The sequence below is a fragment of the Dasypus novemcinctus genome, chromosome 10 (assembly GCF_030445035.2).
Source record: "Dasypus novemcinctus isolate mDasNov1 chromosome 10, mDasNov1.1.hap2, whole genome shotgun sequence".
In the NCBI taxonomy this organism is placed as follows: Eukaryota; Metazoa; Chordata; class Mammalia; order Cingulata; family Dasypodidae; genus Dasypus; species Dasypus novemcinctus.
The window spans coordinates 35,575,235-35,588,812 of NC_080682.1; the positions used below are offsets into that span (position 1 = coordinate 35,575,235).

The window sequence follows — 13,578 nt, forward strand, 5'->3', positions numbered from 1 at the left end:
AACATGTCAGACATAAGGAATACAAACACTAAGCAAAAACCAATAGAATCTGCTTGTCGTGTTCACAATTTCCACCTAATAATCAGCAAGATGTCTTTCAGGTTGCCTCTTCCCATGTGTTTCTCCTGAATTTAGGTCCATAATCACAGTTGAAGATAGCTTTCTAGTTTTCAGAGACTGCTCCAACAATAAGCTGGTATCTCAGCTTATTAACACTGTGGAAACTCAGGGGTAACCAGGTCCTGAGGATCCTGCCTTTCATCACCTGGTCATGATTCCTGGAATCCGCATTCCCCCAAAAGACCATAGTCATCCTAGAATCTTCATTCAGCATAGCTAAGAAATGGTGTATACAATTGAAGTTGTCTTTTCTTGAAATACTGCAGATCAGTTAGAACAAATAGAATGGAGACCATCATGGAAAAGTGTCATTCCAGGCTCCTTTTTGACTGTAGTACTTAGTGGAAGCCATCTGCAGATTTAATGCTGACTAATCATTTTTGACAATGCTATCAAACACACCAAGCTGGGGCAGAGCAGTCTATCCATCAAATGGTGTGGGGAGAACTAGATAGCCATACTCACAAGAAAGAAAAAGGATCCATATATCACACATTATGCAAAAATTAACTCAAAATAGATCAAGGGACTAAATATAAAAGCTACATCCATAAAACTCCTAGAAGAAAATGTAGGAAGACATCCTCAAGATCTTTTATTAGGCAGTAGTTTCTTAAACCTTATACCCAAAGCAGGAATACTGAAAGAAAAAATAGGTAAATGGGACTTCTTCAAAATGAAATGCTTTTGTTCTTCAAAAGACTTTTCAAGAAAATAAAAAGGCAATCTACTAAATGGGTGAAAATATTTGGAAATCACATAATATGGATTTAATAACCACATTATACAAAAAAAGATCATATAACTCAATGATAAAAGACAAGCAACCCAATTAAAAAATGGGCAAGGGGTCTTGAGTGGACATTTCTCCAGAGAGGAGATAAAGATGGCCAGAAGTTATGTTGGGGGATATTCAGTGCTGCTGGCTTTTGGGAAATTCAGATCGAGTCTACAATGAAATACCATTTTACTCCTTATAGAATGGCTATTATTTGAGTAACAGAGGACTGCAGGTCCTGGAGTATATGTGGGAGGATCAGAGCACTCCTTCACTGTTGGTGGGAGTGTGGAGTGATGTGACTTCTGTGGAGGACAGTTTGGCTGTATCTCAGGAAGCTGGGGGTGGAACTGCCTCATGATTCTTCTTGCTGGCAATGTATTCAGAGGTCCTGAGAGCAGGGCCAGTGATCCTGTTAGCATTATTCAGGTTTGTTAAAGTGTGGAGCCCCCTGTGTGTCCATTAACCAATGAATGGATAGACAGTATGTGGTGAAAGCATAAAATGCAGAGCTATTCAACTATAAGGTGAATTTGAGATGCATGTGGCAGCATGGATGAGCCTTGAGGATATTATGTTGAGTGGGGTAAGCTAGAAATGAAAGAAAAAATGTTGTATGACCTCACTAAATGTCTAATATGAACTAAATATGATGAGTAAACTCAGGGAGGTAAACTCTAGAGTATAGGTTACTAGGAGATAGAATGATAGTATGGGAATTGATGCTTAAATAAGCAGAATTTTAATATAAGGTTTATTGCAAAAGTGAAAGTGAATAGAATTAATGGTAACACAATTATTGTGAATATAATTAGAATTGTCCATTTATAAATGTAATTGTGGCTGAAAGGAGTATTCCATAGATGTAAATGTCAATGAAAGGAAACTATAAAATAAAGAATGTGCAACAGTGATTTTGATTGTGTATGAGATTGTGCTTAAGAGGATAATGTTTCTTACATTGTGCCATTCATCACCATCACATGTGTTATCTTTTCATGTATATTTACAATTTCTTCAGTATGTTCTCCCAGTGTCTTCTTAATATCCTTAATCACTTAATTAGGTTGATTCATGATATTTGTTTGGACAGCTCTGATTAGTTGTGTCATGTTCTGCATCTCCTCCTGGCTTTTACTTTGTTGATTGGACTGGGCTGTGTCTTCCTGTTTCTTAGTAGGGCTTGAAATTTTTTGTTGGTGTCTAGGCATCTGTTTATCATGATAAGTTTATTCAGTTGATTAGCTTCCCTTTTTATGCTAGGGTTTTATTTTGGTTTGTGTGTTTGTGTGTGTGTGTGTGTGTGGTGAGGCTTCACTTTGACAATTCATTTCTCTTATTCTATTTCCTTGCTGTTATCTATGATCCCTTGGGGGGAAAAAAATAGGACCTGAGAAAAGAAAAGAGATTATAAGAGAAAAAGAATGATAGAACAATAATAATAAAAGAGAAAAGAGGAACCATACAAGACCTAGGAAAATGAATAATTTTACTCATCTTACAAGAGTAAGTAGTACAGAGGAATACGAATAAAAAAGTGGAAAAGAATCAACAAAATGAATGCCAAAATAGAGAAAAATATATAGAATGAATTGAAAGGCCAGAATGATGAGAAAAGAGGGAAAGAGAAAAGAAAAGAGAAAAGATAGAAAAGGAAAGAAAACAGAGAAAAAGTGAGAGAGAGAAGTAAAAACAAGAAAAATTGAAGACCAAACAAAGTGTTGGAATGAAAGAACAACAGAAAACAGAAGATAGAAAGATGAAGGAAAGAAAAGAAATAGCTTTGGTAGAAAAATTTGGTAAAAGAAAAAGCAGGAAACAAAGAAAGGGAAAAAACAGCAAATAAGAAACAAGACAGCAGCAACTAATTTTTAAAAAGGAATAAAGAAAAACAAAACAGAAACAGCCTTACCTCTTAGCCCTCTAAGGAATTTCTCTTGATACCAGTGTTCATGAATCACCCTGCAGCCTGCTCTCTGCAGGTTTTGAACTGGGTTTTAGTGAGTAAAATAAGGAGAAGAAAAATAAATAAATAAATAAAAGGAACCTAGAAAAAGAGAGAGAGAGATCCAAGAAAAGCTAATACAAAAGGAATGTCTATATGTTCCCTGATATAAAGCTATCAGCTAGATGCCTGATAACCTAGGAATTCCTCCACTGGGCTAAAAAGTCTGCTTACATTAGTTTGTCTTTCAGAAAGCTATCTGCCTTTGTGCAGGTTAGCTAACTAGCAGCTTGCTGGAGGATAAGGTGTCTCTCTGACTCTACTCCTCTCTAATGTATTTTCTTTCTTTCCCCAGGAGGTTGGATGTGACAACCTGACTGAAGAAATCCCCTCTCCCCTCTCCCCTAGGATCTGGGTTCCTTCTGAGATTCAATGGGGGCTCACCTGGCCAAACTCACTGCAAATAAGCCACTTTCCACCCTTCCAGACCCCAGGGAATGCCCCCTCACACTCTGTTGGGAGCAGGGAGCCTAGGCTATTTGCCCTGAAGAGTGGGGTATCTGTACCACTTCCAGACACAGGGGCGAACAACAAAAGGTTTTCCTTTGGCTTCTTTATCTTTCCAGTACCCTCCTGGTGACTCTTGAGGGTTTTAGAGACATCTAGACACTATAAGCAGGGAAGATAGCTCAGGAATTTGGCACCCTGCCAGTGGATCCTACTTTGAAATTTATGTGATAGTGTTGGACTTGGTTGTGTTTTCTGTACACATGGCTCTTTTGCCCCTTCTATTTGAACCTATAGTTAGTACTAGGCTTGATAGATGTATGTCCAAGAGACTTAAATCTTTGGACTGTCCATGTACTGGTTGGGCCCTGAATCTCAAACGATTTGCAGCACCTACTCTCTGGTTCATTGGACTCATCCAGGACAACTAACAAGGAGATGATGATGGACAATGGCCATCTCAAGGGACAGAGAGCATCTGCAACTGCAAACAAGATAGTCCCATGCATCTGCCCCATGAGATCTAAGCCCCTTCTCAATTAGAGGTAGAGTAGGTAACACTATCCCACAATCCTCAGAATTGGGGAATGAATGATGGACAAGAGTAGATTTATTTGCATTCTACTATAGACTTATCGTGATTTTAGCAATGGAAGAACTTTTCTCATTGATGTGGAAGTGGTGGCTACTAGAGGTTCTGAGGTGTGGGGGAGGGAAAAATGGGTGTAACCTGGGGGCATTTTCAGGACTTGGGAATTCTGAATGACATTGGAATGACAGATACAGGCCATTATATATCTTGGTATAACTTACAAAAATGTGTGGGAGAGAGTGTAAACTACAATATAAACTATAATCCATGTTTAGTGCAATGCTCCAAACTGTGTTCATCAATTTTAACAAACATACCAGACTAATGAAGGATATTGTAAATGTGTGTTTGGGGGGGGGGGGGGGGTAGGGAGCAGAGCATATGGAAATCCCCTATGTTTTTTTTTTAAGATTTATTTTTTAAATTTATTTCTCCCCCTTCCTCCCACCAACCCCCCTGTTGTCTGTTCTCTGTGTCCATTTGCTGCCTGTTCTTTGTCTGCTTCTGTTGTTGTCAGCAGCATGGGAAGCTGTGTTTCTTTTTGTTGCATCATCTGGTTGTGTCAGCTCTCCGTGTGTGCGGCACCATTCCTGGGCAGGCTGCACTTTCTTTTGCGCTGGGCGGCTCTCCTTATGGGGTGCACTCCTTGTGCATGGGGCTCCCCTACGTGGGGACACCCCTGTGTGGCAGGGCACTCCTTGAGCGCATCAGCACTGTGCGTGGGCCAGCTCCACATGGGTCCTGGGGTTTGAACCACTGACCTCCCATGTGGTAGATGGTCGCTCTATCCACTGGGCCAAGTCTGCTTCCTTCCCCTATGTTTTTGAATGTAACAGTTATATAATTTAAGTATCTTTTTAAAAAATTAAGAAGTATATTTAAAAAGTGTAATATAAGAATATTCATTTTGTTTTCTATCTTGTGTCATCGTCTTTTTGGTGTTTCACTTGGCTCCATGGGGTCTTGCACCTCTCTGCCCAGGTCTGGGATGACTTTTTTCTTTTTTTCACCAGAAGGTCCTAGAGATTGAATCATCCTTCACTCGGTAAATGTGGCTCAATCATTTAAGCCACAGTCACTTACCCAAGAATATTCTTTTACAAAGTGTTAAGAAAATGGTGATACATGAGAAAAGTACAATTGATGTACCTTATAGATCATAGTTAACAGTAATATTGTAATATTTTTGCAGGATTGGCAAAGCAAATTATCAGTTTGAAGGGATAATATTAGGAGGTATTAGTGGGTATGGTTTTTCCTTTTCAAGTAATGAAAACATTCTATAATTGACTGAGATGATGACAACACAACTCTGTGATGAAAATGAGAGCCACTTTGAATGAATTGGACAAAGCATGAGACTGTATAATATAGGGAATCCAGTTGTGGAAGACAGACTTTAGTTAACAAAACAAAAATGAGAATGTTTTCTTATGAACTATAACAAATATGTAACACTAATATACGGTATTAATAATTGGGTGAGTTGGGGGGAGATACATCAAATTCAAGATATAGGCTGTAGTTAGTAGTGATATTTTGACAATGATCAGTGGTTAAGCACCTGTTTCCCATGTGTGGGTTCCTGGGTTAAATCCCCGGTACCTCTGGAAAAAAAAATAAAGTGCTACCATCAAGTGTAACAAATGTTTCACAACAATGTAAAGTGTTGGTGGTGGGGTGATGTATGGGAGCCCTATAGGATGATATGCATGTAAGTTTGCAGCTTTTATTATACACTTATTGTTTATGCATGTTCATGCATGAATGATATACTTCAAAAATTTTATTTTTTTTTAAATTAGCCGAACCTGATTTTATAACGAAGGAGGTTACAATGTCAGAAAGAGACATTTCTGTTACAAATTAAACACAATTCAAGAGTATGCCAAGTATATTGGATGCTGTACATTCATAAAATCATTGAATTGAACATGTTTGGGAAAAGGCAATCAGACATGCATAATTTAAAAAGTGTTATTTAAGATAACCATTGAAGAAATGTCAGGTTTCTAAAAGGAGAAGTGAAGGAGCCTGTTTTAGAAATGGAAGAAAGAGACTGAAAAATTAAGGGAGATTAAAGCCATTAAATAGAGTGTCTCATGAGTTTCATTAGATATCTTCTTGATATAGGCAAAGTGTATAGATTCAGGGTAGCTTTGAAGCATACATTAAAATCATTTCTGTTCTATTCTTGACATTGACCAATTTCATGGCAAAAGTGAAGAATTAAAAGTTCAGTCTTTGTGTTAGCATTCACTGCGGAAAATACAGAACAATTAATATAATGAATCTTATGTTTACACATCACAGTAGAGTAAAGGCAGAGACTTTTGGGACTTAAGTCCCAACAGCCATTAGAAAACAATAAATACAATGTATTCTGCCTTTTGTTCACCTACTGGAGAAAGGGCCAGAAAGATTTGTCCATCCAAGGTATTCTGAGTTATCAAATTTAAAGAATAAAGGAAAAAGTTTCTTATATTTTTTTTTTAGAAAAAATGTGGAATCAAGTATTGGGGACTTTTCATCATTATATGCCTACATACTCCATTAATAAATTGACTGACCTGACTCCTGTAAAAAGAGTAGATTTTATGAATTTATATTTTAAACAAAATTTATAAGTAAGTCATTTTTTACCTCTGTGCAATTGTAAGTTAATTGTTATTAGTTTAATTTATTCAAGACTTTTGCCAATAATAATAACTGGGATATCACTTTACAGAAACAAGTATGTTTAAATATGCAAATTCAAGCCCATATGGACCACTACAATGCCACTTAATTCTATTTAAAAAAATTAAAATGAGACCAAAATCTACATTCTAATTCTCATATAGCAACAGAGTGGCACATGCATGCAAACACACCAAACATACCCATAAAGACACACATATATACAAGAGACAGTATCCTATAGACTTACCAAATATTTATTGTTACTCTATCCATTTCATTTTTAATGGAAAGGTCAGTTTAAAATACAAAGAGATGTGAATAATATGTGTTAAATTCTATTGTTCCCACATTTTTGCAGCATATATGTTGGTTTCTCAAGGGGTTTTGCCAGGTCAGTCATAGAATTGGATTATAAATGTTAGGAAAAGAAGTAATGAAGTGTAATAGAAAAGGTCTCAATAAAAAATGTCTCACGTTTCAGGAAACACTAAAGAAACCATATGCAAACAAGAGTAACAATGATTTTATTAAATTACATGCAATATCATTAATTTAGTGATATTTTCTTTGTTGTTAAACTTTAAATTCATGAGGAATACCATAAATGTGGCCATGTTTAAGTCCCTTTCTGTATATATTTTGTAATATATGAGGTGCTTAGTGCTGTACTTTCTGGCGTTGTCTATGTAACTTTGGTGTTACTTGAAATCATTGTGTTCAGGAATGAGCTTTCAGTTCAGTCATATCTACAGCCTGTTCTCATGAAAGACATGAAGATTTAAAATCAAAGTTTCCCAACTCCTGTCTTACACCTTTTTGATTTTCTGATGAGAAAGCAATGCCTCTTTAAAAGTGCCACATAACCTGGTGTTTTTTACATAGAAGAAAATTTAGAGAAACAAATCACTTTCTGCTTTACAGATAATAGCTTGTTGATGACCAGATAGTTAACTGTGGAGCAGTTATTTTCTTAATCATTTTTGCAACAGTTTAGAACAAAAGCAAAGAAGAATGGACAGGGAAAATTGCTCCTCCTTGACTGAATTCATTTTCTTGGGAATAACTACTAACTCAGAGATCAAAGGGACTCTATTCACCATACTTCTAGTTGTTTATCTCATTAATATTCTGGCAAACCTCGGAATGAACATTTTAATTAGATTGGATTCCCAGCTTCACACACCGATGTACTTTTTCCTCAGCCACCTCTCCTTCTCTGACCTCTACTATTCCACAGCAATTGGGCCTAAGATGCTGGTGGACCTCTTTGCCAGGAACAAATCAATTCCTTTTTATGGTTGTGCTCTACAATTCCTCATCTTCTGTATCTTTGCAGATTCTGAGTGTCTCCTGCTGGCAGTGATGGCCTTTGATAGGTACAAGGCCATTAGCAACCCCTTGCTCTATACAGTCAACATGTCCAGCAGGGTGTGCTCCATGATCATAGCTGGGGTGTACTTGGTGGGAATGGTGGATGCTCTGACACATACAACATTAGCATTCCACTTATGTTTCTGTGGGTCAAATGAGATTAATCACTTCTTCTGTGATACGCCTCCTCTTCTGTTACTATCTTGCTCAAATACACAGTTCAATGAATTAATGATATTTGCCTTTTTTGGCTTCATTGAACTGATTACCATATCAGCACTTAAAGTGTCTTATTGTTATATCTTCCTATCAGTTTTAAAGATCCACTCAGATGAGGGGAGATTCAAAGCTTTCTCTACCTGCACATCCCACTTGACAGCTGTTGCCCTTTTCCAAGGAACTTTGCTCTTCATGTATTTCCAGTCCAGTTCTTCTTACTCCTTAGATCAAGACAAAATGACCTCATTGTTTTATACCCTTGTGATCCCCATGTTAAATCCTTTGATTTACAGCTTAAGGAACAAAGATGTGAAAGAGGCCATGGGAAGAATGAAGAATAAATGGTCATTTTAAATATTTATATTAAATAGCATATATGTATGTGTATATATATAGCTGTGGTTCTTGTTTTTATAAAATTAAATGATATTAAATGACAGGATGTGTAAAATACTCGTTTAAAAACAGAGGTTGTTTGTATTAATTTCCAATCATAACAAAAATTTTCACTTTCCTATACATACTGCATTAGAGATTCTAAATTTATGTATAGTACTTCTTTATGAAATTTTTAACTGATCCTTCTTGTTATGTCTAATTTATTTGTTTTCCATCTTTATACTATTTCAGATATTCTAAGATACATTGAATGTTTACTAATTCTATTGTACATTTAGGTGCTTAGTATTTCATGGTGAATCCAGTAGTTTTATACTAATGAATATTATAATCTAGTGGAAGCAGTATATGTTATTTAATTAGCATACAAATAATTCACGAGTTCCTCAAATAATCATGAAATATAAAGACTGGGTACTATAAATCCGAAAGAACATGTCTGAGTTTGGTACACAGAGAAGGCAGGCTTTCCTGAAAGGAGAAATTCTGTCTCACATCTAAATGATGAGAAATGATTTAACTTAGAGAGAAGAAACGATTATAATCAGAAGGACTAGTAACTAGAGAGACTTGAGGAGGTCTACACTTTGCCTTTAGAGAAGAAATAAGTTCCAAACGCTTAGGTTATAAAGAAAAGGGAAGAGCCCCAGGAAAGCACATCTTAAATCCTCCACCATTTAATCCAGAAAGCCTTCCTTCCCCTCTCTGCCATTTTCAGCCAGGGAAAAATACTTTTGAATTCACAAACATCACTCTCCGCAGAGTATTTTAAAAATATTATTCTGTTGACTAAATCACTTACTTCAATATGTGATTGTGAACAGTTTGTGCTCAAGAGTTGAGTGTTTCATTTCTCTTATCCACAGATTCTGCAGCATGTCTAGGACATAAAAAGGAAAACAAATGAATAATTGATAAAATCAAAATCTCAGGAATATGTAATTGCTCATGAGGCCTTGTCAAAACAAAATTAACTTGAGGGTATGCATATGTCCTGATAATATATTTTATATTTTGTAAAAAAAGATACATATACTGTTTGGGGTTACTGAAGGCTATGGATGTATGAAGATATGTATATTAATTATTTGGGGATATAAAAGAATTCATTAATGTAATTTTTTATAATTTCCTAATTTATCTGGCTCTCTTATACTTTTCAATGGCCAAAGCACTGAATCTCCTTGATAAGAAGACATCTTTATGGCTATATATTTGAAGGGTCACAGAAGACAGAAGACTCAAGAACTTTCCTAATTATATATTATAATTGAACAAGCTAAAAGTTACTGAACATCCTAGGCTTTGATATCTGTATTGTAAAATGCTCTGTGTGAAAATATTTCAGAATAGGAGTAAAACCAAGCATTCCCTCTGATTTTCAATTTGGCATTTAAGGAAAAAAGGAACTTGTTAGGGAACAGTACAGGAGTAGAAAAAGACTGTTGAGAATGTTTGTTTAGACAAATAGCTTGAAAGGTTTCCTCCTCTCCATATTCCAAAGTAAGGCCCATTGACAGGGTACAGAATTCCTGAGCTTGTCTGCCCTGCTTTTAGTGTCTGGGTGTCTCTAGATCCCTCAGCAGCCCTGCTATTTGAGGTAATGTTTATTGTGGAAGTCAATGAGATCCTGTTGGGATGTGCATAAGCGTAACCTCTGGAATGACCTCCTGACTCAACTTTGAAATCTCTTAGCCATAAAAACTCATTTATATTTACCATTTCCCCCTTTTGGTCAAGGTCTTTTTCCAGATGCATTGCTAGTCATCTCTTGGTAATAGTCCCTCAGTGCCAAGAAGGTGCATCCCTGGAAGTCATGACACACACTAGGGAAGGGAGGTACAAAGGGAAGGCAATGTTTATATATGCTGAGTTTGGCTTAGGGAGACGCTATATTTGAGCAACAAGGAGGTTTTTAGGAGGTAACTCTCAGGCAATAAATAGTGCTAGGCTAAGTTTCAATTTCATAAGAAAAGGTTCATAAGTACAATCTTTAAAATCAAAGGCTCGGTGTAATGGTCTGTCTTCCTTCACTAAGTACTGCCCTTGTACTCAGGGGATTTTTGCCATTCTATTAGAGAACATAACAGAACTCCCCAGGATGGGAATTCAATATTCTTTTGATTATAGTGTGGGTCTCCATCCACTGAGACAATGCAAAAGGCAATTTCAATTATCACTAAGGATCTTTCCAGCTGCCATCTTTTGTCTGTAGTATTCCTATGAATATAATACTGTTTAAACTCATCCCACTGTTGTACTGATAGAAAAACAACAACAAAAATGTGTTGCTTCACCTGTATAAAAAAGATATAGCTTATGTAGACAGATTTGACTTGATATAGCAGTTATGTTATCAGTGAGATAGTGGGATTATCATAAGGCCATGTACTTTTAAACAAAGCCCTTTTAAGTGGTCTCTTATTCACATTCTGACTTTTATAGACATTTCATAAAAATAGATATCCAATTTCATTATTGCTCAATTACATAAAAAATTGAAACCTCAGTGCAGTATCATAACTCACCTACACAATGGCTAAAATGATGATAATTAGAACAGTAATTGTGCTTATGGAAATACTGTATTCTCGCACATTAGTAGGACAAGAGAGATTTGTCTTCTCTATTTGGTAAGGTATATGGCATTATCTACTACAGCTGGACATATATATGTCAAAGAACCCAATATTTGAATTCCTAGTTTTATATCCAAGAGAAATGAACGAACATCCCCCCAAAGGTATGTACAAAAATTTTCAGAGTAGCATTATTTGCAAGACTATAAAGCTGAAAGCAAGTCAAATTTCTGACAATACATTAATTCAAAGTTTATGAATTTTGTATTCATCAGATACAAAATATTTTAAGCTTTGTAGGTTATAAAGTCCTTGACACAAGCAATCAAGTCCAACCCAAAACCAAAGAATTGGGTTAACTGTGCTTCAATACATTTTCATGGGCCGTAGTTCACTGATCCCAGTTCTTCATTAAATAATATCTTATGGTATGTTATACATTCAACCACTACACACCAATGAGAACGAATAAACTAACCCAACAAACAACAGCATTGAGGAATCTCACAAATGTAAGCTTTAGTGGAAGAAGCCAGATATAATTGTATGCAAACAATAAGATTTCACTTTCACATGGTTAAAAATATACAAACTAATTGAGTATATTAAACACGAATTTGTGATTGGGCGTGTGAATGATTTCTGGGCTGTTTAGAAATCTTATTTTATGTCTGGATTCTGAGTACAGGGATGTATTCATTTCTGAAAATTGTCTTCATATATACTAATTAAATGATCATTTCCTACAAGGTTTCCAAAAACAAAGTTAATTCACTATCGTATTGTAAGCAACTAGAGGATTTTAATATGCATTTTTCCATCTCTAGTAGTTTCTTATAAACAATGTATATTCAAATATATATTAATTTTCTGTGAAACACAATTTTAATAGAATGCATCAATTAATAATTATGCTTTATTTTATTCAAAATATATACTACCTTGTCTGTATAGCAAAAATGTTTTTATCAAAAAATGGACGTGTTCTCCATAAGTAGGGAGAAATGTACTTTGGTATTAGTATCGTGTAAAGGGCAGGCACTGACTTTTGAAGAGGGTGGTCTTGTATGTAGACACTAGTCTATATAGTATTATTTAAGGAACATTCACATCACCAGAAAAGATTTATACATGGAATTTTCCCCCTATACTCTTCTCTGATGCCTAAATCCCCTCTAAAGACATTGATTTCAATTATAAGAGTGCCATTCTGAAATACAATAGAAATCCCTTTGGAAGCCAATTAGGTTATCCAATTTGTAATAGTGATGTAGCTATGCAAGCTCAGGTTTTAATGGGGAGAACTGGAAGGAAGTTACAATGTGATCTGTAGAGACAGTCACGTTTAGGAAGCTTGTTCTGGGACCTGCCTGAACATAGTGTACCCTGAAGGAATTTGACATCCCTAGAGAAGAAGCACCTGAAGGAAAAATGAGCTTAGAAAAGAATCAGAAGAAGGCAAGCAAGGGCAATTCCCTCTTCTCCAAATATGCACTAAAGAAGTAGATAATGGTTTGTAAACAAATCTTCTTGTGGTTACAAGTTCAGCAATTATTAACAATTACAAATGTGGTTTGAGCTTTACCTCAACACTATTTTCACAGGAATACATTTGGTAATTTAGTATTGGGATCATTACACAAATAAGGGCAACGAAATGTGAAAAGGCATTAAAATTGTCACCTAAATCACTTCTCTCAAGATTAAAAATATACTAGTTTCACTGATTTTAGTGTGTTGAGTCTCCTAGCCTTACAGAAAGGAAGGTAAACAAGAAAACAATAAAACCATATTCCTTTTACTCTCACCTAGTGTTTTAAAAGAAGCAAGAAAACATCTTCATTGTAGGAGTACATAAAATGTTATACGTCTAATATGTCTTATTTTTTTTTTAGATTCAAATTTTACATTGACTTGTTTAGTGGTAATTAAATCAATTGCATTAAGACATACATTTGACTTTTGTATATTATCTTGCTATATAAATCTAGAGTAGATGCTTAATGAGCACATAGCAATCTGTACTTGTTGATATATGGAAATGATTCACAAATTATAAAATATCACTCCAAATTTAAACAAAACAGAGAGCATTCTCATAGGCATTAATTTGTCCACATTCAGGGGACACCTTTCGTCTTATTTTCTATTTGCTTCCTGAATTGTGCGATAAAGTGGCCCTCCCTGTCACTTAGTTTTCAAAACAATTTTAATAATGTTTCTATTTTCTATGGAAGTAAAGCTCTCTACCTCCAATATGGTAATGCTTCCTTTATGCTTCTCTTTGCCTTTGATCACATACTTTGGAATCTTTTATCAGTTTAGAAAATTGACCTGGATAACTTGTCTGTTCACTAAAAAATCTAAAAATCTCTGGAACACTAAT

General features: G+C 35.6%; 1 protein-coding gene and 1 non-coding gene across 2 annotated transcripts; one reads left to right on the forward strand and one right to left on the reverse strand.

Annotated features, from left to right (window-relative positions):
• Window positions 1-360: 360 nt before the first annotated feature.
• On the reverse strand, window positions 361-495 carry LOC111766968 (small nucleolar RNA SNORA16B/SNORA16A family). Its single transcript, XR_002798877.1, has one exon. It is a non-coding gene; the product is annotated as a small nucleolar RNA SNORA16B/SNORA16A family (small nucleolar RNA).
• A 7,140-nt stretch (window positions 496-7,635) lies between these two features.
• On the forward strand, window positions 7,636-8,568 carry LOC101435694 (olfactory receptor 5W2-like). Its single transcript, XM_058306396.2, has one exon. The coding sequence runs from the start codon at window positions 7,636-7,638 to the stop codon at window positions 8,566-8,568; it is 933 nt and encodes a 310-aa protein (XP_058162379.1).
• The last annotated feature ends 5,010 nt before the right edge of the window (window positions 8,569-13,578 follow it).